This window comes from Wyeomyia smithii, chromosome 3 (assembly GCF_029784165.1).
Source record: "Wyeomyia smithii strain HCP4-BCI-WySm-NY-G18 chromosome 3, ASM2978416v1, whole genome shotgun sequence".
NCBI lineage: Eukaryota > Metazoa > Arthropoda > Insecta > Diptera > Culicidae > Wyeomyia > Wyeomyia smithii.
This window is the reverse complement of record NC_073696.1, coordinates 4,734,624-4,760,579: the sequence shown is the minus strand read 5'-3', so window position 1 is coordinate 4,760,579 and position 25,956 is coordinate 4,734,624. Positions and strand designations below refer to the sequence as shown.

Below are 25,956 nucleotides of genomic sequence, written 5' to 3'. Positions count from 1 at the left end.
GTAGGGGGAATTTTGGATATAGAATCCGATAGCAGTATTTTATAGAAAACCTTTTTCTCACAAAGTTTGCATAAAAGACGTAGCTTTTTCAGGTTCCGATTAACCCTCTCTCCCCATCGTGGCATTTCGTCACAAACTAACAGACCCCCTTCTAGTTAACAACGTGATGACGAAGATGACTCTAAACAGACAAAACAGCATTTGAATAAAACAATTAGAACAAATCCGTTACAGTATCAGCAAGAATTCGAGCATAAAATCTTCAACTTATGAAGAAGTTGGTATATAAAGAACCATTCAAATATTAAATAACGCGGAATTTGGCAATTTTCAATACCCACCCACCCCCACGTAACGCAATTTTACATGTTTGCCACACGCAGGGTAACGCTTCGCTTAGTCCTGTGCGCCGCCACGGCGCGCCGCTGCCGTCGACACTTTTACGCGCGCCGTCGCCGCCGATGATTTTGAGTCGGCGCGCAGCCGAGGATATTTTTATCGCGCCGATGGTCATTTCTTTGCCGGTTGTTAAATTGTTTGTCTACTTGATTTCTTACCATTCATATCGCGTTTTCGACATCCTGTCAACCCGGATGAACATATTTCAATTTATTTATGTTGAAATTTAAAACCAAACGTGAGAGTGTACACATCATACGCAATATTTTAGAAATGGTAATAAGTGTCACGCCGGTACACGCCGCCGTCGCCGCCGATAAATATCAACGGTGTCACGCCGGCGCGCCGATCGCCGCCGAGGTGAAATGTTTTTTAAGCCGCCGCCGCCGATGATATGGTCGGCGCACAGGTTTAGCTTCACTAAATACGTGTGCATCAAAACTCGTGCACATGGACGTGAGTTGAAGGAAAAAAATTAACATTTATTTATCTTAGCTTCATATTTACTACGAAGCTTGACTTACACCTCGTCACATTTCGGCACAAAACTGCCAACACCATCCCCCTCCCCACTCGAATGTTGCATCATTTATGAATGTTCCCTTGCCAAAAAATTTTTGATAATCTTAATTTTCGATGAAAATCAAAATCCTACAGGGTGCGCCAAAATTATTGCAACAAGAAACAAAGGACCGGTTACCATTTTCTTGGGAAGTATGAGAAAACATTTGAAAAGAGAATAATTTAATAATTTATTTAGTAAAAACAACAACATCTGTTTCCATACAAACACCAGCAGAAACAGACTCTTTCCGACATACGACAAAAAGGCTCGTGCGATGCAAGGATCTTCTTGCCCGAGGAAACTCTTTACCTTTAAGCAAGCCCACAACCCGCAAAACGACCGAATGCTAGCACGGGATGCTGATACAGTTGGAAGAACGAACCCTCGCTCGGCTTCTGTAATGGTTTTTGCAGGAGTGACGACCGATTCGCAAACCGAGCTGCTTATCGTCGAAAAAGAAGTTAAAATCGATAAGGTAGTGATGGATGTGATATCAAAAAAGAATGTGACGGGTTGGGTCCAGAAAACGAATAACAATCAAAACTGGACCTTCTTGCAAGACGGTGCCCCGGCTCACACAAGTAAACCCGTTCAAGACTGGTGCAAGTCCAACTTTCCCTCTGTCATGGCCTCTCCGCCAAATGTCAACCTGATGGACTTTTTGATTTGAGGGATGTTAGGAGCAAAAGCTTGTTCACGAAAACAAACAAGGTTGGACGAGTTGAAAAAGTTTTTGTTCAAAGCTTGAAAGCAAATTTCTCAAAATGACATTCGGTCCGTTGTCGAGTCTTATCCGAAGCGTCTCCGAGCTGTTCCTTGTTGCAATAATAATGGTGCACCCTGTAATTTTTTTTCATATCTGTTAATAGAGAAAAAAGTAGTCGAAAATGTTCATTTTAAGCAACTTTGTGATTTTATTTTTATTTAAAAACACCAGATTTATATTGAAAAAAAAACAACTTTTTTGATCTAAATTTTTCTAAGCCAAACATAAAAAAATAAAAAAAAAATAAAAGGTAACACCAAAAAATTAAACGTAACACGAAACAATCCCCCATTCCCTCGTAAGTAATTTTTTAAATAATTCTCTTTAAATTATGTTCGGATACAAAGTCCGGATATCCGGATATCCGACTATCCGAAAATCCGGATGTCCTGTCGGATAATATCCGGATATCCGTTTGACCCGGATTTTGGATATTCGTCGGATATCCGATGCCGGATATCCGGATATTTTAATCCGGATAGCCCCAGTACTACTGATCAGGCATTGATCTCTATCGACCACCGACCAGAATTATTTTGTTTGATCATTATGTTGACCAGTTCCGAAGCAGGGTCACCATAAAACTCGTTTTTTTTTTATTTCAATTGAATTATTCTATTTGTTTTTTGATAGACATAGATTTTACAGTACGGGAACTTTAAAGAAACGAACTTGCGCCCTGTAGAATTCTCCCTCTTTTCAGTGGTCTTTTCCAAGGACAACTTGATATAGTGTAGAAAGTTAGTAATAATCGCGTAAAACGTAAGATAGTCTCTTACTTAAGTTCTGTCTTATTTGTCTAAAATGTTCTTTTCCAACGGTCGGATGTGTTTTAGTGTAGTGATCTAGTTTTAGGTTTGGCTGTGATAAGTCTTGTATCGTTTATCGAAAGCTACCTTCTTTAATCACTATGAAATAAGTTGTAAATATGCTACATGCTACTAAGGGTGGTTTGATTGTGTTGAGTGTTGCTTCAAATGCGGGTTTTGTTTTTGGTTTTTGATTGTGTGTAGAATACCAGCGTAAGCAGTATTGATACCGTCGATACAGTTCGATGGTTCACAGTGTTGTTCGTATTGGCATTATGGGGCACATATCTAGCACTGGTAGTGCCCAGGTAATAATTCTAAGTTTGGTACAAAATAGCACTTTCTGGGGCTCAGATAGCGCCTAGAACTTCTTTGTTAATGATAAATTTTTTCTTCGTGATTTTTGAGTAATCTGTCAATTATCCCGCTTTTAGCACCAAGATTACATGGCATTACTCTGTCACTTCCAGCGATAAAAACATTTGGCAGCTTGATGCTTCAAAAAATGTCTTTGGTTTCTCCGTTTACTTCCGTTTTATTGATTTAAAGATGTATGTTCTTGTTCTGTTATGTCATACTGCGTATAAACATGTACTAATAACAGAAAATATGCGACGTTGCCTATATTTTACAGATCTATGTAAATTTGATCGCTTTAAACCTAAGAATTGTTCTACTGGTTACCTTCTGCTAGATAGATTTTCTCTGCTCTATCTTCCAGAAAAAAATAGCTCATAAAGGTACCTTCAAATATCAACACTGTATTAAACGGATACCCAGCTCCCAGCTGGTCTCGACGTATGATGCTGGCCTTCCAAACCAGTCGTCGTGGGTTCGAGTCCGACTCGGGAGAAACTGTTAGTGTCCCGCAATTGTCCTGAACACTTCACAGTTGGCTGCGAAGTCTGTATATATTAAACAGAAGGTTGAGTTCCGAATCGGAATGTAGCACCAAGGCTTTGCTTTAATAAAACGGATAGATTCATAGAAGAAAGTTTTTTCTAACATATTGTTATCGAAACATAACCGATGGATGGACGATGGATGACGCCGTTATTCTTATGGCTACAAAATCTATGAGTCATTTCGGATCGGCCTAAACACTAATAAAGTTCCATGCAATATTCTGCATCCTGCACAAATGAAGCACTTTTTCAAATCAAATCTAAAAATTGAAAACAAACTTATTGGTTGGGTTTCAGTTACTCAGTCATCTTGAATTTAAAACGGGTCTTCTCTACTACCCGACGTTTCGGCCAGGAGTTTCGGCCTTTGTCAAGGGAAACTATTGAAAAGCATTTATTATGAATTTAGTATGGAAAGTACAATGTAATGTAAGTTTAAGCGGCTATCTGCATTTAAATTAACATAATTCAAATTCATTTTACAAACTCAACTAATTTGGAAACTTACAACAATTGAATTCTTAATTTTGAATTTCAGAACGATTATGCACTAATCACTGCCGTACCGCACTGCACTGTCTGTAATTATCCGCAATTTGCTTCGTTAACTCTTTGACAATTATAGGACTTGTTCTCAACTTACAAAAAAAATGTCTTCTGAGCCATTACAATAGGTGAGTTGCTAAATATTGTGACTTTCTAAGTAGTTGGATTCTGGATATAAATTAAGATAGATTATAGAGACAAATAAAGTTCATAATACTCAAAACTCAACACGCACACGCACAACGTAGTAGTCTTATTTTCAACCAAACTGTCCGTGAACCAAAAGCTTATGGCCTTTTGAACAAATTACCTGAAGATCGCAGCTTTCTAAAGGGATTCACTAATTATGTTCAAAATATTAAAAACGCTTTCCTCACTAGCACCGCGTAGCGACTTAAGCAGGCATTAGACGAAGCAAATATTAACTATTTGTGCAAATAAAATTCGCACTAAAAATATTTGCTCCGTCTGATGCCTGCTTCAGTTTGGTGTACTGGGCACCAAATAAAAACTCTTTGATTTCTAAACAAATTTGCTGAAGACGGCAACTTTTTTTATTGGTCAGATTCCCGAGATGGATTCAGTTCTAAATATTCAAAACTACATACACACTAGCACCGCCTTTAATCTTCTGAACAACTTTGCTGAAGACGAGTTGTAATCTTCGGTAGTCGGAATCACGAGATAGAGTTGCATAACTTTTCATAATTTTTTGTGATGTTGAACTTTTGGGTGTTGTCCAATATTCAAACTGGGTGTTTTACGATGGTTGGTTGTAATTTCGGCTGAGTATTCTTGAATAAATAGAACGATTTGGTTTTTTTACTGTCCGACGTTTCGTCACTGATCAGTGACATCTTCAGGTGAGTGTTTATCAACGGTTGGTGGTTGTTTTGATTTTTAAAGTTATCAACAATTAGTAAGAGTCTAGCTAGTTATCTGTGGTTGATGTGTCTGTGACTTGTGAATAATTTTTGTTTGTTCCTTGTCTAGATGCTTTTTAGAGCTTATGCTCAATATTAATTGGGGCGATTCGGGGTACATTCTACATTGGTGTTCATAAAAGTCTGTGGCAGAATTTTTAACTTATAAATATTTTAAATAAACTTACAAATCTCTTCGCTGTGGACCTGTTGCGATGGCGGATTGTGACGGTAAGGGGAGTAGTTGGGATGCGGGGGCTAAGATATCTGTGTTACTCGTGGTGAGATTCAAAAGACAGTGAAGGAACTAATTGGCTAGTGCATTGGTATTAGGTATGAGACTAAACAGAACAGCTGCGTAAGCTGTGTTCAGTCCATTGATATTGACTCGCTTGTTGACAGTATTAGGCGTTTTGTGAATATGAGACATTTCTAAGAATGGAAGGATATGGGTGCGGTTGCTACGATCGACAATAGTGATTCGACTGAAGTCAAAACTGTGTTTGTGTTGAACACAGTGGTTAATGAGTGTCGTTTTTTCTCTTAACTCGTCCAGCTCTCGTTTAGTGTTAGTGCTGGCACTGAGTATCTGGTGTAGCTTGGTTACGTCGGTTTTGAGTCCTGCTAATCTGATTGATGTTACTGCTAAGTGACGGAACACCGGACAGTAAAAAACCAGATCGTTCTACTTATTCAAGACTGCTCAGCCGAAGTTACAACCAACTATTGTAAAATTCCCAACAGTCAAATACTCATACAACAATCAAACTGGGTGTAACAAAACTCAGAGCACGCATTCTAAATCTATGGCGGGTAGCAGTGGGGTAGCCAAGATTTCCTTCTGGAAGAGTTTTGATAAAAAAGTGAGTTTTGAAAATATTGCAAAGAGAGGCAGATTGAGAGTGTAACCTAAATCAATGACTATCATTCAGCAATAAGAAAGCTTCGTAGCCGCAAGGTTAAATAGTCCGCTTTGATAAGCGAGTGGCCGTGGGTTCGAATCTTAGTAGAATCAGGCCATTTGGTTGTCAAAGGACTTTTACATGGGTTCATTCTCAGGCTCTCCACCACATACTCTTCCTTCAAACTGAATTCTATAGTACCCTTGCCTAACAAAAAAGTCCCTCTTATAATAAAACTGTTCAGAGTAACGTATAATAGTTCTCTTCAGGGAATTGTAATTATGACGCGGTCTTGGCTGGAGGAACGAGGTTTTGATAAGACTCCTTCCTCTTGACAAAAATATAAGTCCTACTTATAATAAACCTGACCAGAGGTGAAGCATTGATCGCCTCTTCAGGGAATTGTGATTGTGACGCGGTGTTGGTAGGAGGAACAAGGTTCGACAAGACTCCTTCCTCTTGATAAAATAAGTCGTTCTTATAATAAAACTGATTTCAGAAATATTTACCCTCTACAGGGAATTGTAATTGGCGATATTGGCACGAGGAACGAGGTTTCGATAAGACTCCTTCCTCTTGACATAATAAGTCCCTCTTAGAATAAACCTGGCCAGAGAGGAACGTTAGGTGTAGCCTCAGCTCAGGGAATTGTAATTTGGCGATATTGGTAGGATAGAAAAGAGGCTCGGTATAGTAGAGCAGTAAGCTTGAAATGAAAGGGTGTCTCACACACAAGCACGGATATAAATAAAAAAAAAGCGTATCATTCATTTCAATAGTGATACTGCCAATAATATGAAGTGCGGAGTACAGAAAACACCTGGGCAATATCACAATAGATCAAAAATGTCTCTGGTCGCAGTGATGAGTCCACACAGAGGAAAAAAAAACTTGCGGCTGCGTAGCTGATACTAGACACCTTGTTTCCCATAGGAAAAACAATGACGGCGAAATAAGCAGGTAACAAAAAAAAAACAGATGCGATAAAGTTCTTTGTAACTATAGGTGATAGGAACAAAACCATGAATCAAAAAGCTAGAAAAGGATAGGGAGAAACATTGAAAAAAGATTTGTTTCTCTCCGGGGTTTGAGGAGGTAAGGTTTGAGAAGATCAATTTAGCAACAGACTTGATTCCGGGCGGTCGTAATTTTTATCGCACGTAAGGCGTCGTACACAAATTACGTAACGCATGAAGGGGGGGGGGATGTTGAATCTGCGTTACTTATTGTTACGTAGAAGGGAGGGAGGGAGGGGTAGTAGAGACAGTTACGTAACTGTGATGTTTGCTCGAAATTGACAATTTCGGAGGGGGGTCAAGCCTATCAGCGTTACGGAATTTTAGGGGGGGAAGACATGCCGAACGTTACCTATCGTTACATAGGGAGGGAGGGGGTCTGAAATCTAAATTTTTAGCGTTACGTAATTTGTGTACGACGCCTAAAGTGCTCATACATCCCTGACAAAGTTCTAAAAAGTTTTGGTTTCCTCTTTGCTGCGCCGCTGGTACAACGGGTAACAACTCAAAATTTGGAATTTTTCGTCTCTCACTCAAAAAGTTCACGGTAAACAATTTTGAAAGCGAAACTCTTCCGGTTTGTACTGTGTATAATTTCCATAATGAATATATCTTCATGAGGTATCAATCTGTTTTTTCTTAAGTTCATCCACATTTTTTGACAGCAGTTTCCAAGCAACTTGAAAGCTCACGATATTGATTACAAAACTTTGTGTTTCACCAATGTCGTGTCAAAATTAGTTTCACAAAATATTTATTTTCACAACAGCAACAAGTATCAATCCCAACCATACTTCAAGTACCATTAAATAATGCCAATCAAGCATATAATGAACGATTTGTATTTCAAAGCAAACAGCAAAAGGCGACACTTGAATAGCACACAAAAAGTATCATCTTAACTCCAGCTATTGTTGCCAAGTCCACCCGTAGTTGGAGTGCGACACCTCAATAGTATCGCGCACGCTAAACATACTCATTTAACGATCAATTATGCAAATGATTTATTTGTGCCCAGTGCAATGCAATATGGGCGTGTCAATTCAAGAGTGCTTATGCTGCTCTTGTACTGGGCATTAGGGTGAAGAGGGCAATGTTGGTTCCGAAACGTTGTCTCTAAGCTTGCAGCCATCAATTTTTAGCCACAGCTGGCAGGGTACCAGTCTCAGTGATTACAAATTGTCCTGCGTGTAAAATACACTGTGGCTGTGTATTTTTGAATGCAGCAAACCACGTACACTCGATTGCACAGCCGAGTCCGAGTCTATAATTTCATGTTGATTCCAGCTGTTGGAAACAACGTGTCATTTCGTGACTTGCACTGTCCGGTTTTTCGGACCGTCCAGCCCCTGAAACGTTTGCTCTAGGTCTTGTGCTTGATTGGCCAACGAATGCTTGCTGGCCCAGTTGCATTTAACGGGCGGGTGAAAGATTTACGAATTTCGTAATTTATATGCCTTTCACGGCATTTCACTCAATCAGCATAATTTATAGAATACACTGGAAGTGAGATGCGGGATGGTTATAGCAATTGACAAATGGTGCTTTAGGGGAATGTTTGCTGCATATTTGTGGATTAGAGGCCACGTAGATAGTTCCATCAATTACTAAGTTGATAAATTGCTCAACTTGATTTATGTTACAATTGTTTGTTTTTGTTTTTATTCGAACGCGGAAGTATAACATCTAACTATTTTTTTCTATTCGTTACAGGTTTCACAGGTACAACGGCCTATACAGTACGTGCAGTATCCTTTAGAGCCTTCGGAGCCACAAAACTTTCCATCGATAGCGCAACGAACTCCCAAATTGTTGTCGGGAAAGCACGTGAAACTAAAACCATCGAATCTGGGGGTCAGCCCGAACGTTGCACGGGACTACAACAACTACTATTCGACGTATCAGCCTAGATTGAAACCTAAACCGTTAGACTATCAAAATCAGCTGTTAAATAATCACGCCGGTCCAACAGGGATACTGAAAAACAACACCAATGTTAGCAGCACAAGCGGCTATTTTAAACGACGTCCATCGAATCACGAGTTGAAACACTATGAGTACTACAACAACGCCACCCGAAACAACAACACCAACAACAAACTTCAACCGACCGGCATCAAGAACACCAACAGTGTCCTACAGCAACACTACAACGGCCACAACTATAATATCAATTACAGTTTAAATTATACGAAAAATCAATACAACATACTGATATCGCCTGCAACGACAACGACAGCAACGCCCGGGTTTCAATCCGGTGTAGTGCCACCATACGACGAGAACAATCAGTTTGACAACCACTATCAGTATCGCAGCGGTGGTACTGGGGGTGGTGGAAAGTACAAGAACAAGAACGTCAGTGCCACCAATCACCGCTATAGCAACTACAATCAGTATTACGACCAACAACAACAGCAGCATTACCAATATCAGCAGCAGCAGCAACAACACACGACCAAGTCCTTCTATCTGGACGAAAAGCCACCCTTGGTAGGCCCGGGTGAGTTTGCTACATTCGTACCGGTGGACGGTGGCGGAACGGGCAAGATGCAGCGGGAGGAGATTATCATCGAACAAAGTCAGCTGGTTGGAGACGGAAGTGGACCAGGCGCTGTCATGCTTCCTGCCGGGGGTCCTGCTGGACAGGACCCGCTCGCGGGACGGCAGCCACTATTACGCGGCGGCAAGGGTGGCAAACTAACGGCCATCAACCGGTCGCACCATTTCACGCAGGTAGGTTTTGCTAAAAAAAATTTTATTCGCTGGTTCTGGTTCATTAATTGACATTGCCATTATCTGACATGACCTTCGTAATGTCTGGTGTGGGAATCGGGAAGGAATACATTTGAATTCTTTCACTCTTATTCGGAATGTTATCACCACATGGCCGTGTGCACAGGAGGGGTTCTGGAGGTAAATACAAAAATTATTCATCACTATCAGCCACAAATTTAATTGAAAACGTGGAAAAAGTCGAGAGGGCAAGCAAGTGGGTTGCCAAACTTCAACAATAAAAATGTTATTCGTATATCTAGGCTCTAATCGAAAAGAACTAAAAAATCACAAGAAGGTGGTAAGCAAAGCCACGACCGCAAGATTGAAGTAGAATACTTTTACAAGAAGGATAACCCGGCTGCTTGGGTGTCAGTAATTTTTTCTAGTAAATAAACGTTGACCGTTCATTGGCAGTATTGTAATTTCTTTTTGTCTGATATTTTTCATGAAGTTCATTGAATATTTTTAAATTTTGTGCAAATGAGAAGTTGAAGTGCTGCCGAATTGAAATATGCACATTTAATACGACATCATTAAACGGGAACGGAACAAAGGCTACGGTTATGCAGAACGCGAATGCCGGCGCGATGCGATTCGGCTTACCGTGGTGAAATGTACAGCTCTTTTTAAGGCGTAGTAGAGCTATACATTTCAACAGATTTCGTCTTGCCGAATCGCATCGCGCCGTTATTTGCGTTTTGCATGACCGTAGCCAAACACTAAGCGACGCAAACACGTAATAACAATCAGAGTATGCATGTAGATGAAGATAATTAACTTTGGATTATAGCGCAAAACGTGATAATATTAACTCTTCAAATTATCATTTGTGTTCTTCAAACTTCAGTTGTTCAATTTAATATCCGATGGAATGTTTGTTTATTATCTGATGAAGCTCTTATATAGGCCAAATGATGCATTCCCAATTTACTAGGTCCATAACTCTGCCGACCGTGCTTGGGAAAGCACTTTTTTCAGTTTTAGATTTTCATTTCACATCCCTATGTAGCCGAACTTCCTGAGAGAAGTATTCTAATTCAAAATTAAACCTTCATTAATTCATTTGTTGTCCTTATAAGGACAATTGTTCAATTTATCATAGGATGTAGTGTTTATCTTACATCTCTGTGTTACCTTGATAGTGAGGACTATCGAGGAGACGCACGGTCAACACAATGAGAAAGGTGTTTTCACATTGAAAACTAGACACGGCTTTACTGGAGGAAGTGTTGGCAAATGCATCTACCGCTAATACCACCGTTATCATACGAAAGCGCGTCGTTTCATGTGGGGAATATCAACAACGAAAATTGACGCGCGTCTAGGCATAACCCGAACTGTTTCGCCGTGCTGCTCCCGTTTACCTTTACATCGGCCTCAGGGATGTACCGGCTGCATCTGCATCTACCGCTGAGGCTGTCACTGGTACCAAAAGCTATTAACTCTTCAAATAAGTGTTTTATTTGTTCTCAAAAGAACAATTGTTCAATTCAAAATCGGATTTACGCTATCGCATCTCTGTAATATTACCGACAATAATATTCTTCTGAACAAAATGATGCAACTTTCCCATTAGGCCTCTGCCATAATAGACGCGAAAAGCGACGCGAACCGATTCGCTCGGCTGTAGGTTAATGTACAGCCATCAGTACAGCTGTACATTAACCTACGGCCGAGCGAATCGGTTCGCGCCGCTTTTCGCGTCTACTATGGCAGAGGCCTTAGAGGAAGTTGCTGGCTGATTTATTCACTTCATGCAAGCCTGCTGCTGATGCTTCCCGCTACCACACTGAAACAGCATTTTAGTGAAGAGAGTGTCGTTGCATCAGCTGACCCTGCTACTATCGATGCTGATATACCCGCTGCAACAGCTACCCTATGCATAGCCATGCCACAGTTGTGGCCGCTATACGCTGGCCCAACTGCTGAGTAACTGCAACGCTATCCGTAGCCATGCCACAGTTGTGGCCGCCATTGGTATCCGCTGTACCTGCATCTGCAGGCCCTGCTGCTATCGATGGTGAGATCCGCTGAAACTGTTACGCTTATCCGCAGCCATGCCACAGTTGTGGCCGCTATCCGCTATCGATGGTACCCACTGCTCGCTCCCGCTGCTGTTAAGGGAGGACTGCTGTCGTCGCTGTTCAGAACTATTATGAGCGGCTTCGACTAAAACAGGCTCTTATATAGGGATGAAAATAGGAATGAATTATTTTTCGTACAAGGTGGAATGATATAACTTGAAAAATATGTGTGACTTCATTCTGGCTCAGAGCGATCATTTGATAAGCTCCACCTCTTTTGCAGTTTCTAAAGTTTTTCCTCAGTTTCGTAGCACGGATGCACAAAAATGATTTCTTGTGAACATTCTGTCGAGCCGGACCGATAGCACTCTCATTGAAACAACAAAATAACATGTTTTGTGTCGTGATTAGTGATGGGAAATATCGCCCAAAGCGGACATCGATAACAATCGATAATTCCGGGGTGTTTATCGATATTATTGATAAGTATCGATAATTTGACAGCTAACGTTTGCGGTAAAAAAATGGACTTTTTTCCAGGAGGGTGACATCTACTAGAAATCATGTATCGAACATCGTTAGCAATATGGCGGCATTTGTGTACAAACATTTATATACTGTTTCATCGTTCTTACATTTTATCTAAAATACTAGAATTCACTTCTGTTATTGGAAAGAATACAGCTGAAACAAATGTATGTAGAACAAAAGTTATTACACATTATTTGTTTTTATACTACAGCCTGTGCATTAAAAAAAGCAGTATAATTAACAGTGCACTTATTGAATACCGTTCCATACACATTACGTGATGAAATTGATAAATTTGATTGCTTTTAGTTTTATTTTGTCATCAATAGATAGGGACAACATATGGAGCAGTTGCCCGAAAATTCTTCCCTTTAGAGTAAACTGCCCATTTTAAGGGTACCGCTAGTGTCAGCGGACCATTGAGATGTTGGGTACACTGCAAATATATGAGATTTGACAGCGATAGCATACTCCTGCTTTTTTCAGATGGTGATGAAAAAAAACTAAGACAAATAATTGAGTTGGATAAATTTCCCGTGGAAGGTAATCATGTTAGCTTCCTCGCATGGGTTGACTGTCAAATTACCGCAAACGCAGCCGCAACGTATCCATTGTGTTAAGGTTTAAACACAATTGATACGTTGCGGTTGCGTTTGCGGAAATTTGACAGTTAGCCCATACATTTCCTGTCAAATTAACGTCAACGCAACGAAAACGTATCCATTTTGCTTGGACCTTTAGGGCCTTGAATGACAAATCTTATACCGAATTTCTTTATTCCACCGTGTGCGGGCAAAACTGTCGAGGAATAATGAAACGTCATCGCCATTTAAGACGCAAGTAAGAAAGAGATGCCAGATAATTGTTTACGAACTTAGCACGTGCGGTGGTGGGTTGAAGCTGACAAATTTTACATTGCGCTTCGGGCAGCACGGCAGGTCAAAACTGGGTCAAAATGAAGCGAACAAAGAAGGGTTTTGACAGCAGTTACTGCGCTTCCAGGTCAAAACGAGGTGAGCTGGTGGAATATAGAAATTCGCTTTTACTGCGAATGAAAACTCAAACAACCGGACGAGTTTAACAGTTTGTTTTGGAAAGCCTTCGGGTTTTACGCCGGGAGTGCTTTCTACGGAGTAGTTTCAAGCCGAAGTTCATTTTGAAGGTTGTATAATAAGGGAAATAATTGAAGCAGACAAAATTCTGTCAATTTTTCAATGGCCAAAACTACACGAAATGAATCAATTTTGACAAAACAGGTTTCATTTTACTGGAAAACTTTCCTAGTTTCCTAGTATTACTTGAAAACTGGAGGTGACCAAGGGTCACTGGAAATGTTTCGGATTTCCGGAGTGTGTGCCAAAGTGTACATTTTTGCAACGCGTAGAGCTTTTTCTGACTTCTTGTTTTACTTAGGGTTTATATGTTGTCAATGAATCAGAATTGATTTCGAGTTTATTGGCAGCCAAAGATTGAAAATTCGCCAAGGAATCATCGAGGTATGAATTTATTAAGTATGGGTGTTGATTTTGGCGGGTTTTTCCCTGTTAGGTACTAATTTTCTTTGAGCTTGCAGCACTCTAGCAGAATTCAATCGAACATTGTGGGTGTGTAGGTCTTATTAAACTAAGCAACTTTGCAAACTTGCGTTTGAAAGTTTGTCTGGATTAACATTTAAAAAGGTCAGATAATTTAAAGCGGATTTTGTCTAAAATGTTATTTGTGCAGATTTTCAAATTAACGTGGTTTTCTTATAAATCAATATATCTTAGTAAAAATTATGACCTTTCCTTCAAAAATTTTAAAAAAAAGTTTAAGATCCTACTCTGAAAAAAATATAATTTTAAAAACAAAAAATGATTTCAGAAAATATCGGTGATCTCAGATTTTTTGAAGTATTTTAGATAGACAGTTAAGTTGCCTAAAACTTTCTATGCGTTGCAAAAATGTACACTTTGACATACACTCTTGAAATCCGAAACATTTTCGGTGTAGGCTGGTCACGCCAAGTTCCTAAGTAATACTAGGAAACAAGAATAGTTTTCCAGTAAAATGAAACCGGTCATCAAAATTGTTTTATTGTTTTAATTTTTTCTCAGAAACTCAACGACACCCGGGGCGAACCTTTACACCACCCCCAACAATGCTAAAACTTGTCGAATAGCAGCACCCAACAAATAGGGGAGAACCGTACAAGACGCACCAGTTGGGTAAGATGGCCCATGCTATTAATTTCCCAAAATACTTACACATGTGGTTTTTTATGACGATATTCTTCGCTTTTCTCATAAAAACCCAGCTTCTCTACAGTTCTCATATAAAAAAGTGTGCCATAATGACCAAAATACTCAAAAAACTGTGCAATTGGCTGTGGCTTTGTCCAGCATGTAATTATTCATGAATTTTGTTTAAGCTTTTATGATTACCTGACTTGTAAATAATACGAAAAACTATGGTTCCCCTAACCTTTACACTTTTGGAGTTTATAATACGATGAGTGTTTTAAATTATTTCACTAACATTCGTCAGCTTTTACCTAAAAACAATCAAAATTAAAATTGGGGCAAAATGCACTATGAAGAGCTTGCTGGAGATTGCTTGACAATTTAGAGCATGTTCCATTATTTTTTATTTTACTTTCGAGACTTCAAGCGCTTCTCACTTCGCGTGCTGATTTCTGCTACTGGCATATTAGCCTACTGCTTTGGAGCATACTGACCTTTGTTGTGGTGCGTTTTGTTCACGGGCTTGTTTGGCGGCAATGATAATTTTTACCAAAAAAGGCATTGAAATCGAGTATTTTATAATAAACTTCGTCATAAACATATGATAAATAGATCCTACAATCATCCTACACGTTCAATGTCTCTTTGAAATGATTTGAAGCGCTGTAAATCGCGCAAATGCTTAACTGGTGCGTTTTGTACAATCCTCCCCTACCTAGCGGCAAAAGCAACTCCTGGGGTAGGGTAGATGAGGTCTCCTTCTTTTGGGTCTCCTCCAGAAACCAGCCGCACTGACTTGTGCTCACCCTTATAATATCGATAATTATCGTTATCGTCGAAAAATAACGATAATATCGGTAACCAGCGATTATCGGTATTATCGATAGGTATCGATAAGTTTCCCATCACTAGTCGTGATGTGCAGCTTGGTTGAAGAAAATGTTCCCGTCCCCGTGTCGCATGTAAGCAGATTATTGCGTTCAGTAGACAGTAGATAGTGTATCCAGCGAATAAACACCGATGGTGCTCTCACACACGCAACGGGTTTAACCCGTATCTTATTGCGGTTTGTAACATCAAGCGATTTCGTTTGCTCGCTGTTGCGTGTTGCATCATGTTGCAACTTGGCAGCTGGGAGACGACGAAATTCTGTTTACGCTGATTGATTGAATCGACTTCATATTAGCTCTGCATAGTCGAACTAACTGCTTTTGTGAATGCGTTCTAACAGGGCAATTTATTATTCAATGTCGGTTATGCTGATCGCAGCCTTTGCGCTGCCCCTACAGTGGGGGGTTTACTAAATAAAGTGAAAATTAGACAACTACAAAAGAATTTGATTGCATCCCGCACAGAATGTCTGCTTGTGTTGATGCCAGAAAATTATCAACCTTCAATTATTTTTTATTTGCCTTGAAAAAAGCATGTTGCGGTTCAAAATCGGTTGCTAATTACAACCTTTGAGCTGCCCTAACATTGGGGGAATTAAGATACACGGACAACATGCACTATGGAAGCTATTTCACATTCAGTAAATTAGACGGGTGCGACAAATTTAAATTGCTAGGATGCAACACAGAATGCTTGCTGCGTTGACACAAATTATTAACTTTCAATGACTTGTTTATTTGCCTTGTAAAAGGCATTTTGATTTCCGAAATTGGATTTCCTGATGGCAATCTTCATGCTGCCCCAACACGGGAGGAATAATGGCTGTCTGGTGACACACGCCGAGAAAAACCGCGTTGCTCCTGAGACGTGGTGTCCAATCACAGGGCTAGTGCTGCTGTTAAGGAAGGACGACTGCTGTTGTCGCTGTCTAGAACTATTATGAGCGGCTACGGCTGAAACAGGCTTTTATATAGGCCAAATAGCATGTCTTCAATTGCAAGGTATATGATCCTGTCGACCGTGCTTAGGAAGCAAGCATATAACGACCAATCAGAGGTCGAATTTTTCGTTTTGACAAGGCTTGACTATTTTCAATAGTACAACAGTGTGAATAATAAAATTACAATTATCTTATTTTGGGAAGAATCTTAGAAGATTTTTCAATCTATTGCTGTAAGAACGAAGGAAATCCATCGAATACTAACCGATTTATTAGCATTTGAAATTGGACATGTTTTTCACTTTTTTCGGTTTTAGATTTTCATTTCACATCCCTATGTAGCCGAACTTCCTGAGAGAAGTATTCTACTTCAAAAAATAAGAATACTGAGAAATTTCAAAAGTCCTAAAAGCACCGGTTTCGTATACAATTGACATAATGTTGAAGAACTTGAATTATACAAAAATAATAATTATTTTAACTTTTCAAAAACTTTTCAAAAACTGTCACTGGCCAAATGTTAACGTTATTCGAACGTCATTGAAAAAATTAGTTTCAACCGAAACTGGAAAAATAAGATAGACTATAGCTTGTGAACCATTTTTGTGAATTATGGTGCCAAAAGCGAGATCGGAAGTGCGTAAAAAGCCCCAAAGTAATTGCTCGTCGGGTTTGTCGCTTCTTTGCTTACGGGAAAACTTTATTTAAGTCTCACTTAAACCCGAACTTAATTCTTGCCAATTGTGCATATAGTTGATGAATGATAAGAGTTTGAGGGTCATTTTTCGTGGTAAAAATTGATTTTTTTACGCGGGAATAGGGAAAGGTACTCGAAGCGCTGCATAAAAGTTTATAAAGTTTAAAAATATCAAAGTTTATAAATTCCATTCATTCAGTGCTAATTCGTGCTGCTCCGTTCTCATCTTTTTCAAACTAGAATGTAGCTAAGGCCCCTCCCGAATAGAAAACCTGCGCACGATTATGCGTCATGCCATTCGACATGTTGAAGGAAAACCGCTGTTCTATAATGATTAATGCAGTTGTTGTTGCCGTTGAATCCGCGACGGGACTTAACAGAATAATGGCCCCGATAATCAACAATCGTGTTTCAGGTCAATGTAAGATAAATGGCTGTTTGACAGTTCACATTCAAATGCCTGACGGGAACGTGATCCGTGGAGCGACACGAGTGCCACGATCAATTTCCCTCTCTAAGCTGAATAAATGTAGTGATTCATATCCTGCAACAAAAAAAGAGAAGGTTTGAATTACAACATCAACACCTAGAAAAGCAAATCAACTCCGCCCTTCTAACGGCTGGAACAAATTTTAATCCCAAATTATGACTTCCGTCGTGTACGTAATTTGTTCCAATTAGCACCCGTCGAGGTAAGTCCAGCCTAGAATACAACCTAAACGCGGGTAAATCACTACAACGTGCAATTTAGGAGGGTGGTCGAACAAACTGAACATTGATTTGGCGTGCTGCGGGATTAACCGTTTAACTCAATCAGCAATCAATTTGTCGAATCGTTTTCGTTTCTACGTCTACTAAATGCTTGCACAACGGAAGGTCAATTACTATGCGAGCAGATCGCGTGCCACACACTATGCTTGAATATTTACATGAGTATGAGACGAAACCGATTTCAATCCCATAACCGGAACGCCGCGGCGCGGGTTGTTATGAAATATGCTACCATCAGTCGCGACTCGTGTTTGGGTTCTCAGTCCTACTTTTGGTTAAAGTTAATTCGACAAGAGATTAATTGGGCGTTGCAATCAGAAAAGTTGTAGCCAATTTGTTGCATTAGTTATGCAGGGCAACGATTTGATGCGTGGCGCGTAGTGGATTTGGCGACAAAAATCTAGAAAATTGCTTCACATTCTTTCGATTTACGGTGATTTAGTTTTGTGCATCCAAATCGATGCTCAAATTCGAAATGGAAACCTTCTTGACTTTTCCCTTTTGAATTGTGATTTCATCAGGAGTCTCTCTTTTTTGTTTCATTCTTGACCTGAAACCAATAAAGTGTTGGGCTACACTTTGCAGCCAGAGCTCGCCTGTGGGCACCATTCATTAAGCAATCCAACGTTAAACCTAGCGGTTTTTTTATTTGCAAATAAATTGAATTGCAAGTGGTGAGGCAGGCGCCGTCGACACCTGTGGCGTTTTATCCGCGTTTTTTGTAGTGTACGCGTACTACTCTGAAAGCTCTGGCTTGCATTAATCGACAGACATATTTTAGCGCATTAGCTATTCAATGTATGCTAATTGCTGGAGATTATGTGGCTGGCTAGTAATCACTCGGTTGAATTTTAATTGAACGTGGGAAATAGCATACAGAACCAGAGTTATAACTCCTATTAGGACAGCAAAGCTGTCGACCAAGAGCTTGAATCTAAACATCCTTGAGTGGTGCTTATGTTTCCGAGCCGTGGTCAATTGTAGTGGGAACAATTCCACCTAAAATGGTTGGCAGTTTAATCGACCCAGTTTCACGTAATAACAGTTGCAAACAGTGCAGGGAAAGCTCGACTAGCAGGTTGTGCATCGTTCAGAACCAGAACAGAAGAAAGGATGCGCCGGTATAGGCATCAGACGTCACGCTGAATGACGGTTGACAAACAATGGCATTGATATCGTTATTACACACCTCATTCCTGTTCGCTAATGCATGTTTTTATCCCGAAATAATGACAGGTAAGTTACCCCATAATCCCGATGGCGCCTCATTTCCTTCTCTCATTTTATGCATGTCGCACAATAATTTCGCATCCATATAGCGATGGATATGCACCTTTTCAAACGATTCGATGATTCGTGCTGTATCCTCTCTATCCATGGAGAGCGAGAAAGAGAGCTGTCTATCACTCGTTTAAGCTTTCTCTACCTCGAGCATAACAAAAGAATTATTGTCATCCGTTTCGTTGCGAGGTTATTGAACACAGGGGGTTTTATGGCACATTCTGTGCCGATTCGGAGCGGACATAAAACATGTCGGATTAATTGCTGCTCACATTAAACTGATTATACGATGCCATCAATTGAATCGTAAATGTTGACGCAACCTCTCCCAATTTTCTCCTCCTTTGGTTATTCTAAAAAAAAAACAACGTTGAAGCCATAGCCGTGCGAAGGGACAAATGGGGTTCGCTGTGTAAAAATAATAATAATTAAACATAAAAAAATTAAAACTGAAAAAGTTGAAATTTTTTATAAAATATCTACAAAACCAGACCGGTTGTCAGTTGTCCATCAAAACAATATATGCCAATAAAAAAAAATTCAAAAAATAACCGGAGGGTTGTATGCAAAGCCACGACCGCAAGGTTAACGTATGTATTTATGGAACCAGAATGATATTAAATCGCCGCATTATTTGCAGAGATTCACACTGATAAATAGTGTTGGATAAGAGTAATTAATCATTCTGTGCCGAACACGCATCAGTATCGGACGTGTGATCGGTGATCGCTCCGATAGAATATAAAACAAAAGACGTGTGAACAAGTGTTGGCGTTGTTTGCCTGGTCGAGTGAAATAAATCCGGGTTCAAGGTCGCGCCTTTGTGCAACTGTTTCGCATCGTGACTACCAGCTGGTGCGTAAGCCGATTTGGCTGCTGGCAGAATTTTGCTACAGCAGTGGACGAGACACAAAAGAGGAAAAAGAAGAAGCCATCAGTTGACAGTGAGTTGTATCGCTGTGTGGAGTGATCTCACACCTGGCTCGCTGCTGGTGGCTGTTTGGTGCTGCTGTATTGATGCTGCTGGCTGTAACGGCTGCAACTTCGAACGATCGGACAACCAACCTTTCTGGAAGGGAGAAGTAAAAAGGTACGTGCTCTTGTCGGCGCTAGTGCGCTAGACTTAGCGGGATGGATGTAGATCCCTCGCGTCCCGCGCCACCATCCCCGAGCCCCTCTGACCCTGACCCTTCTGTTACCCCCTCCCCTGTTCATTCTTCAGTTCCCCCTCGCCCCAGGCTTTACCCAGACGGAGCCCAGGGCAGCTATACTGTCTTTTTTCGGCCAAAGGCGGGACCGAAATCGAAACAGTTGAACCTCTTGCAGATTTCTAAAGACCTGACGAAGGAGTACAAGGGCGTGACCAAGGTCCGGCCTAACAAGCTCCGTGTCGTGGTCAGTAACCTGAAAGAGGCCAACGATATAGCTTGCTCTGAGCTCTTCACACGCGAGTATCGCGTTTACATACCCGCACGAGACGTGGAGATCGACGGTGTCATAACCGATTCGAGTCTGTCCGTCGTGTGTATACTGGCAAGTGCCAAAGGGTGCTTTAAAAACAAAACCTGTCCCGATGTAATGGTGCTCGACTGCAAGCAATTGCGGTCAGCATCGATCATCGGTGGCAAAACAGTATACACCCCGTCAGACTCGTTTCGAGTTACGTTCGCCGGGTCAGCGCTACCAAGCCACGTCTCGATCCACCGGGTTCGTCTCCCTGTGCGATTATATGTGCCTCGCGTCATGAACTGCCTGAATTGTAAGCAGTTAGGCCACACCGCCGCCTACTGCTGCAATAAGGCACGTTGTGGCAAGTGTGGGGAGAATCATGCGGATGATTCCTGCAGTAGAAATGCTGAAAAATGCATTAACTGTGGGGAGAGTCAGCATGAGCTCTCGACATGTGCGGTGTACATGCAGCGCAGGGATAAAATATAGAGGTCTCTCAAAGAGCGTTCGAAGCGTTCTTACGCTGAGATGCTGAAAAAGACCGTGACCACTTCTACCATAACATCGAACCCCTTTGATCTGTTGTCCTCTGATGAAACCGATTCTGACGATTCATCAGCGGGAACATCTTACGCCAATCCTGGGGAGTCTAGAAAGAGGAAAAATATTGCCTCTCCTAAACTCCCCAGAAAAGGTCCTAAGATTTCTCAAAGTGAAATGAAAGTTACAAGCAAACCAAACAGTGCTGCGGAAAAACCGAAGCAAACTCTTCCTGGGCTTGCAAATTTAAAGTCCCAGAAGGAGTTCCCAGCACTGCCAGGAACATCTAAAACCCCAGTTGCTCCTTTTGTACATCCAGTTGATGAAACAAACTCTGGATTAGTGAAATTTTCTGACATTGTGGACTAGATTTTTGAAACTTTCAATGTACCCGATCCAATTAAAATTTTTCTTACAGCATTTCTCCCAACAGTTAGATCATTTTTGAAGCAGTTGACTGCCCAATGGCCCCTCCTTGCAGCGATTGTATCCTTCGATGCCTAATTCATCTGCTTATGTGAAGGATTCTATCTCCGTCTTACAGTGGAATTGTAGAAGTATTTTACCAAAAATTGATTCGTTTAAAGTTTTGATAAATAAAAACAAATGCGATGCATTTTCCCTTTGTGAAACTTGGCTTACTTCAAATATTGATCTCAACTTCCATGATTTTAATATTATTCGCCTTAATCGAGACACCCCATATGGAGGAGTACTTCTAGGGATTAAAAAGTGCTATTCTTTCTATCGTATTAACCTCCCCTCGATTCCAGGCATCGAAGTTGTCGCATGTCAAATGACAATACAAGGTAAAGAGCTTTGTATTGCCTCAATATATATTCCTCCCAGAGCACAGGTTGGGCAACGGCTGCTCTTTGATTTAATAGAACTTCTTCCCTCGCCACGTTTTATTTTGGGAGACTTCAACTCTCATGGCGTGGCTTGGGGTTCCCCATACAATGATAACCGCTCCTCTTTAATCTATAACTTTTGCGATGACTTCGACATGACTATTTTAAACAACGGTGAAATGACACGTATCCCGAAACCTCCAGCGCGCCCAAGCGCTTTGGATCTATCCTTATGTTCGACGTCGCTACGGTTGGATTGCACATGGAAGGTAATCCTTGATCCTCACGGTAGCGACCATTTGCCTATTCTTATTTCAATTAATAACGGGTCGACTCGCATGCGACCAATTGACATTCCGTATGACCTCACACGAAATGTCGATTGGAAGTTATACGAGGAAATGATTTCAAAAGCGGTCGATTCGATTCAACATCATCCACCCCTTGAAGAATACAACCTCCTCGCGGGCTTGATTCTCGACGCCACGTTGCATGCCCAAACGAAGAAATATCCCGGCGTAACGATTAAAGAACGGCCTCCCACTCCGTGGTGGGACCAAGAGTGCCCCGATGTCTACACGCAAAGATCCGACGCGTTTTTGGCCTACCAGTAGGGAGGTATACCTGGCGACTATTTACGGTATTTGGAGCTTAATACCAAGCTTAAAAGCCTGGCTAAAGCAAAGAAACGCGGATATTGGCGTCGGTTCGTGAACGAGACGTCGAGGGAGACATCGATGAGCACTCTTTGGAACACAGCCCGAAGAATGCGGAATCGCGTAACGGTCAACGAAAGCGAGGAGTCTTCAAGTAGGTGGATATTTGATTTTGCCAGGAAAGTATGTCCGGACTCTGTTCCTGAGCAAACTATTGTTCGTGATGCGTCTCCGGGCCACGACGCGATAGAATCACCTTTTACGATGGCAGAATTTTAAGTTGCCCTCCTGTCCTGTAACAATAACGCACCTGGGTTAGATAGAATCAAATTCAACTTGTTGAAGAATCTACCCGGCAATGCCAAGAGGCGCTTGTTGAACTTGTTCAATAAGTTCCTGGAGCAAAACATTGTACCGCAGGATTGGAGGCAAGTGAAGGTGATCGCCATCCAAAAACCAGGTAAACCAGCTTCTGATCACAACTCTTATAGGCCGATTGCAATGCTATCCTGTATCCGGAAATTGATGGAAAAAATGATACTCCGTCGTTTAGACCATTGGGTCGAATCAAATGGCCTACTATCGGATACTCAATTTGGCTTCCGCCGTGCCAAAGTGACGAATGATTGTCTTGCGCTGCTTTCAACAGATATTCAGCTGGCGTATGCTCACAAAGAACAATTGGTGTCTGCGTTCTTGGACATTAAGGGGGCTTTTGATTCCGTTTCTATTGACATTTTTTCGGGCAAACTTCACCGACAAGGATTTTCTCCAATTTTAAACAATTTTTTGCACAATTTGTTGTCCGAAAAGTACATGCATTCTACGCACGGCGATTTGGCAACTTTTCGCATTAGCTACATGGGTCTTCCCCAGGGCTCATGTTTAAGACCCCTTCTTTACTACTTTTATGTAAATGACATCGACGAATGTCTGGCAAATTCATGCACGATAAGACAACTTGCAGACGACAGTGTAATCTCTGTTACAGGAGCCAAAGCTGCCGATTTGCAAGGACCATTGCAAGATACCTTGGACAATTTGTCTGCTTGGGCTTTACAGCTAGGTATCGAATTCTCTCCGGAGAAGACTGAGATAGTAGTTTTTTCTAGGAAGCATGAACATGAGGAAGCATGAGCCTTAGGTTGCATGCAGTCGACCCATACGATGAGTTTGGAGGTCTTAGCTGGAGTACTACCATTGAAAAACCGCTTCTGGAGCCTGTCTTCTCGTATTCTTATCAAATGTGAGGTCTTGAACCGTCCCGTGATTGAAAATTTTGAAAGGTTAATCGAATTTGATTCTCAAACCCGTTTTATGACATTGTATTTCAATCACATGTCCCAAAATATTAACCCTTCTTCGAATATTCCAAATCGTGTCGACTTATCAAATACTTCTGATTCTACTGTGTTTTTCGATACATCCATGATAGAAGAAACTCGTGGAATCCCGGATCATTTACGCGTGCAGCAGATCCCCAAAATTTTTTCCAATAAATATCGAAACATCAACTGCAACAATATGTTCTACACTGACGGATCGCTTCTTGATGGGTCCACTGGCTTCGGTATTTTCAATAACAATTTAACCGTCTCCCATAAGCTCGATATTCCTGCTTCTGTTTACGTCGCAGAATTGGCTGCAATTAAGTACACCCTAGGGATTATCGAAAAAATGCCCACGGACCATTATTTCATCTTTACGGACAGTCTCAGTTCCATTGAGGCTCTCCGATCGATGAAGGATGTTAAGCACTCTCCGTATTTCCTGGGGAAAATACGGGAACATCTGAGTGCTTCATCCGAAAAATCGTTTCAGATTACCTTAGCGTGGGTCCCTTCTCACTGGTCGATACCGGGCAATGAGAAAGCGGACTCTTTGGCTAAGGTGGGCGCAACAAACGGTGATATTTATGAAAGACCAATTGCTTTTAATGAATTTTTCGCACTTGTACGTCAGAATACGATCATCAGTTGGCAAAATGCTTGGACCAGAGGGGAATTGGGAAGGTGGTTACATTCCATAATCCCCAAAGTATCGACGAACCCGTGGTTCAAGGGGTTGGATGTAGGTCGGGATTTCATTTGCGTGATGTCTCGGCTTATGTCCAGCCACTATAGATTTGACGCGCATCTCCGTCGTGTTGGGCTCGGGGAGAGTGGTATCTGTGCCTGTGGTGAGGGTTATCACGACATAGAGCATGTGGTTTGGTCATGCCCTGTACACCGTGACGCCAGGTCTAAATTAATAGCTTCCCTGCAGGCCGAAAGTAGGCAGCCGGCTGTTCCTGTTCGTGATGTCTTGGCGAGCCGTGACCTATCCTACATGTCCCTTATACACGTTTTCCTGAAATCCATCCACGCCCCAGTTTAATCCTATTCCCTTCCGCCTACATCCAACCAAACGACAAGAACACGTTAAGACCCCGGATCCGGAAACAGCAACTAGACCCGAACGATACTCTCAGGTCCCGAGGGAGACAACCCTATATGCCAGTTCGTAATATCTTGGCCCAGCAGCGGAACATATTCAATATACTGCTTACCTATGGCGATGGAAAACCATCAAACAACAAATCAGTGCTTTTAATGCAAAACATTCTAGCTTTAAGTTAGATTTAGTTTAAGCTCGTAGTCGGCAGCGAGGATAAAAAATTTGCTTTTAGTTATTAAGATACTTTAGAAAGTAAGCTACCAGATGTAATTGGCGCCGTTAAACATTAAATTGTATTTGTGCCGTGTCAAATAAATTATAGATGAAGAAAAAAAAAGTAATTAATATTGAAATGATAATCTATCGTAGTCTTAGCGTATAACATTCAAAGAATTCGCGATCACTTCCGATTGCAACAATCGGAGTGTTGCAACGAACAGCTCTATGTAGTTTTATGTCAGCCTTGCGATCGTGGCTTTGCATAGAACCCTTCTGTTATTCAAACTAGAAATTGGGCGGCAGGCAGAGTTCACCGAAGGGACGACCGTCCATCCTATCATTCGATAATAAAATTGTTCAAACCAATAGCCGATACGAAAAGATCGCATCTCTGTGATACCTACGACAGTAGGAATCAGGTACAATTCTGATAACACAGTGGAAAGCTGTGTTCACACTGAAAATATGACGACCGAAAAAATTTGATTGCCAGCACCCTGAATACGGCAGCTTTAAGCTAGAGGAAGTAGGGCCAATATAGCAACCCCTGATACTGCCACTACTCCACAAAGGTATATAGCTTTCTACTAGAGGAAGTAATGCCGCTGCACCTACCACTGCCATTGCTAGCACTACCGCTGCTGCTGCTACCCACTGCCGCTACTGTTACTACTTATTTAGGACCATTCTAGTGGCCTGTGGCCACCCACTTGTAAACTGATTGGCAGGCCAAATTATATAGCCCAAATAGTGCATTCCTGTCTAACTAGGTATGATATTCTGTCGACCGTGTTAGGGGAAGCAAGCATTGAGCGATCAATCAGAGGTCGAAATCGGTT

The 25,956-nt window shown here is 41.2% G+C and overlaps 1 protein-coding gene across 4 annotated transcripts in view; it reads left to right on the top strand.

Moving 5' to 3' along the window:
* Positions 1 to 25,956, top strand: part of LOC129733305 (facilitated trehalose transporter Tret1-like) — a 235,512-nt gene that overhangs the window by 186,022 nt on the left and 23,534 nt on the right. For all 4 annotated transcript variants that reach the window (XM_055695075.1, XM_055695072.1, XM_055695073.1 and 1 more), the window contains one exon: positions 8,545 to 9,567. In XM_055695075.1, the coding sequence (XP_055551050.1) occupies positions 8,545 to 9,567 (1,023 nt within the window). The remainder of the gene's footprint in view (positions 1 to 8,544; positions 9,568 to 25,956) is intronic.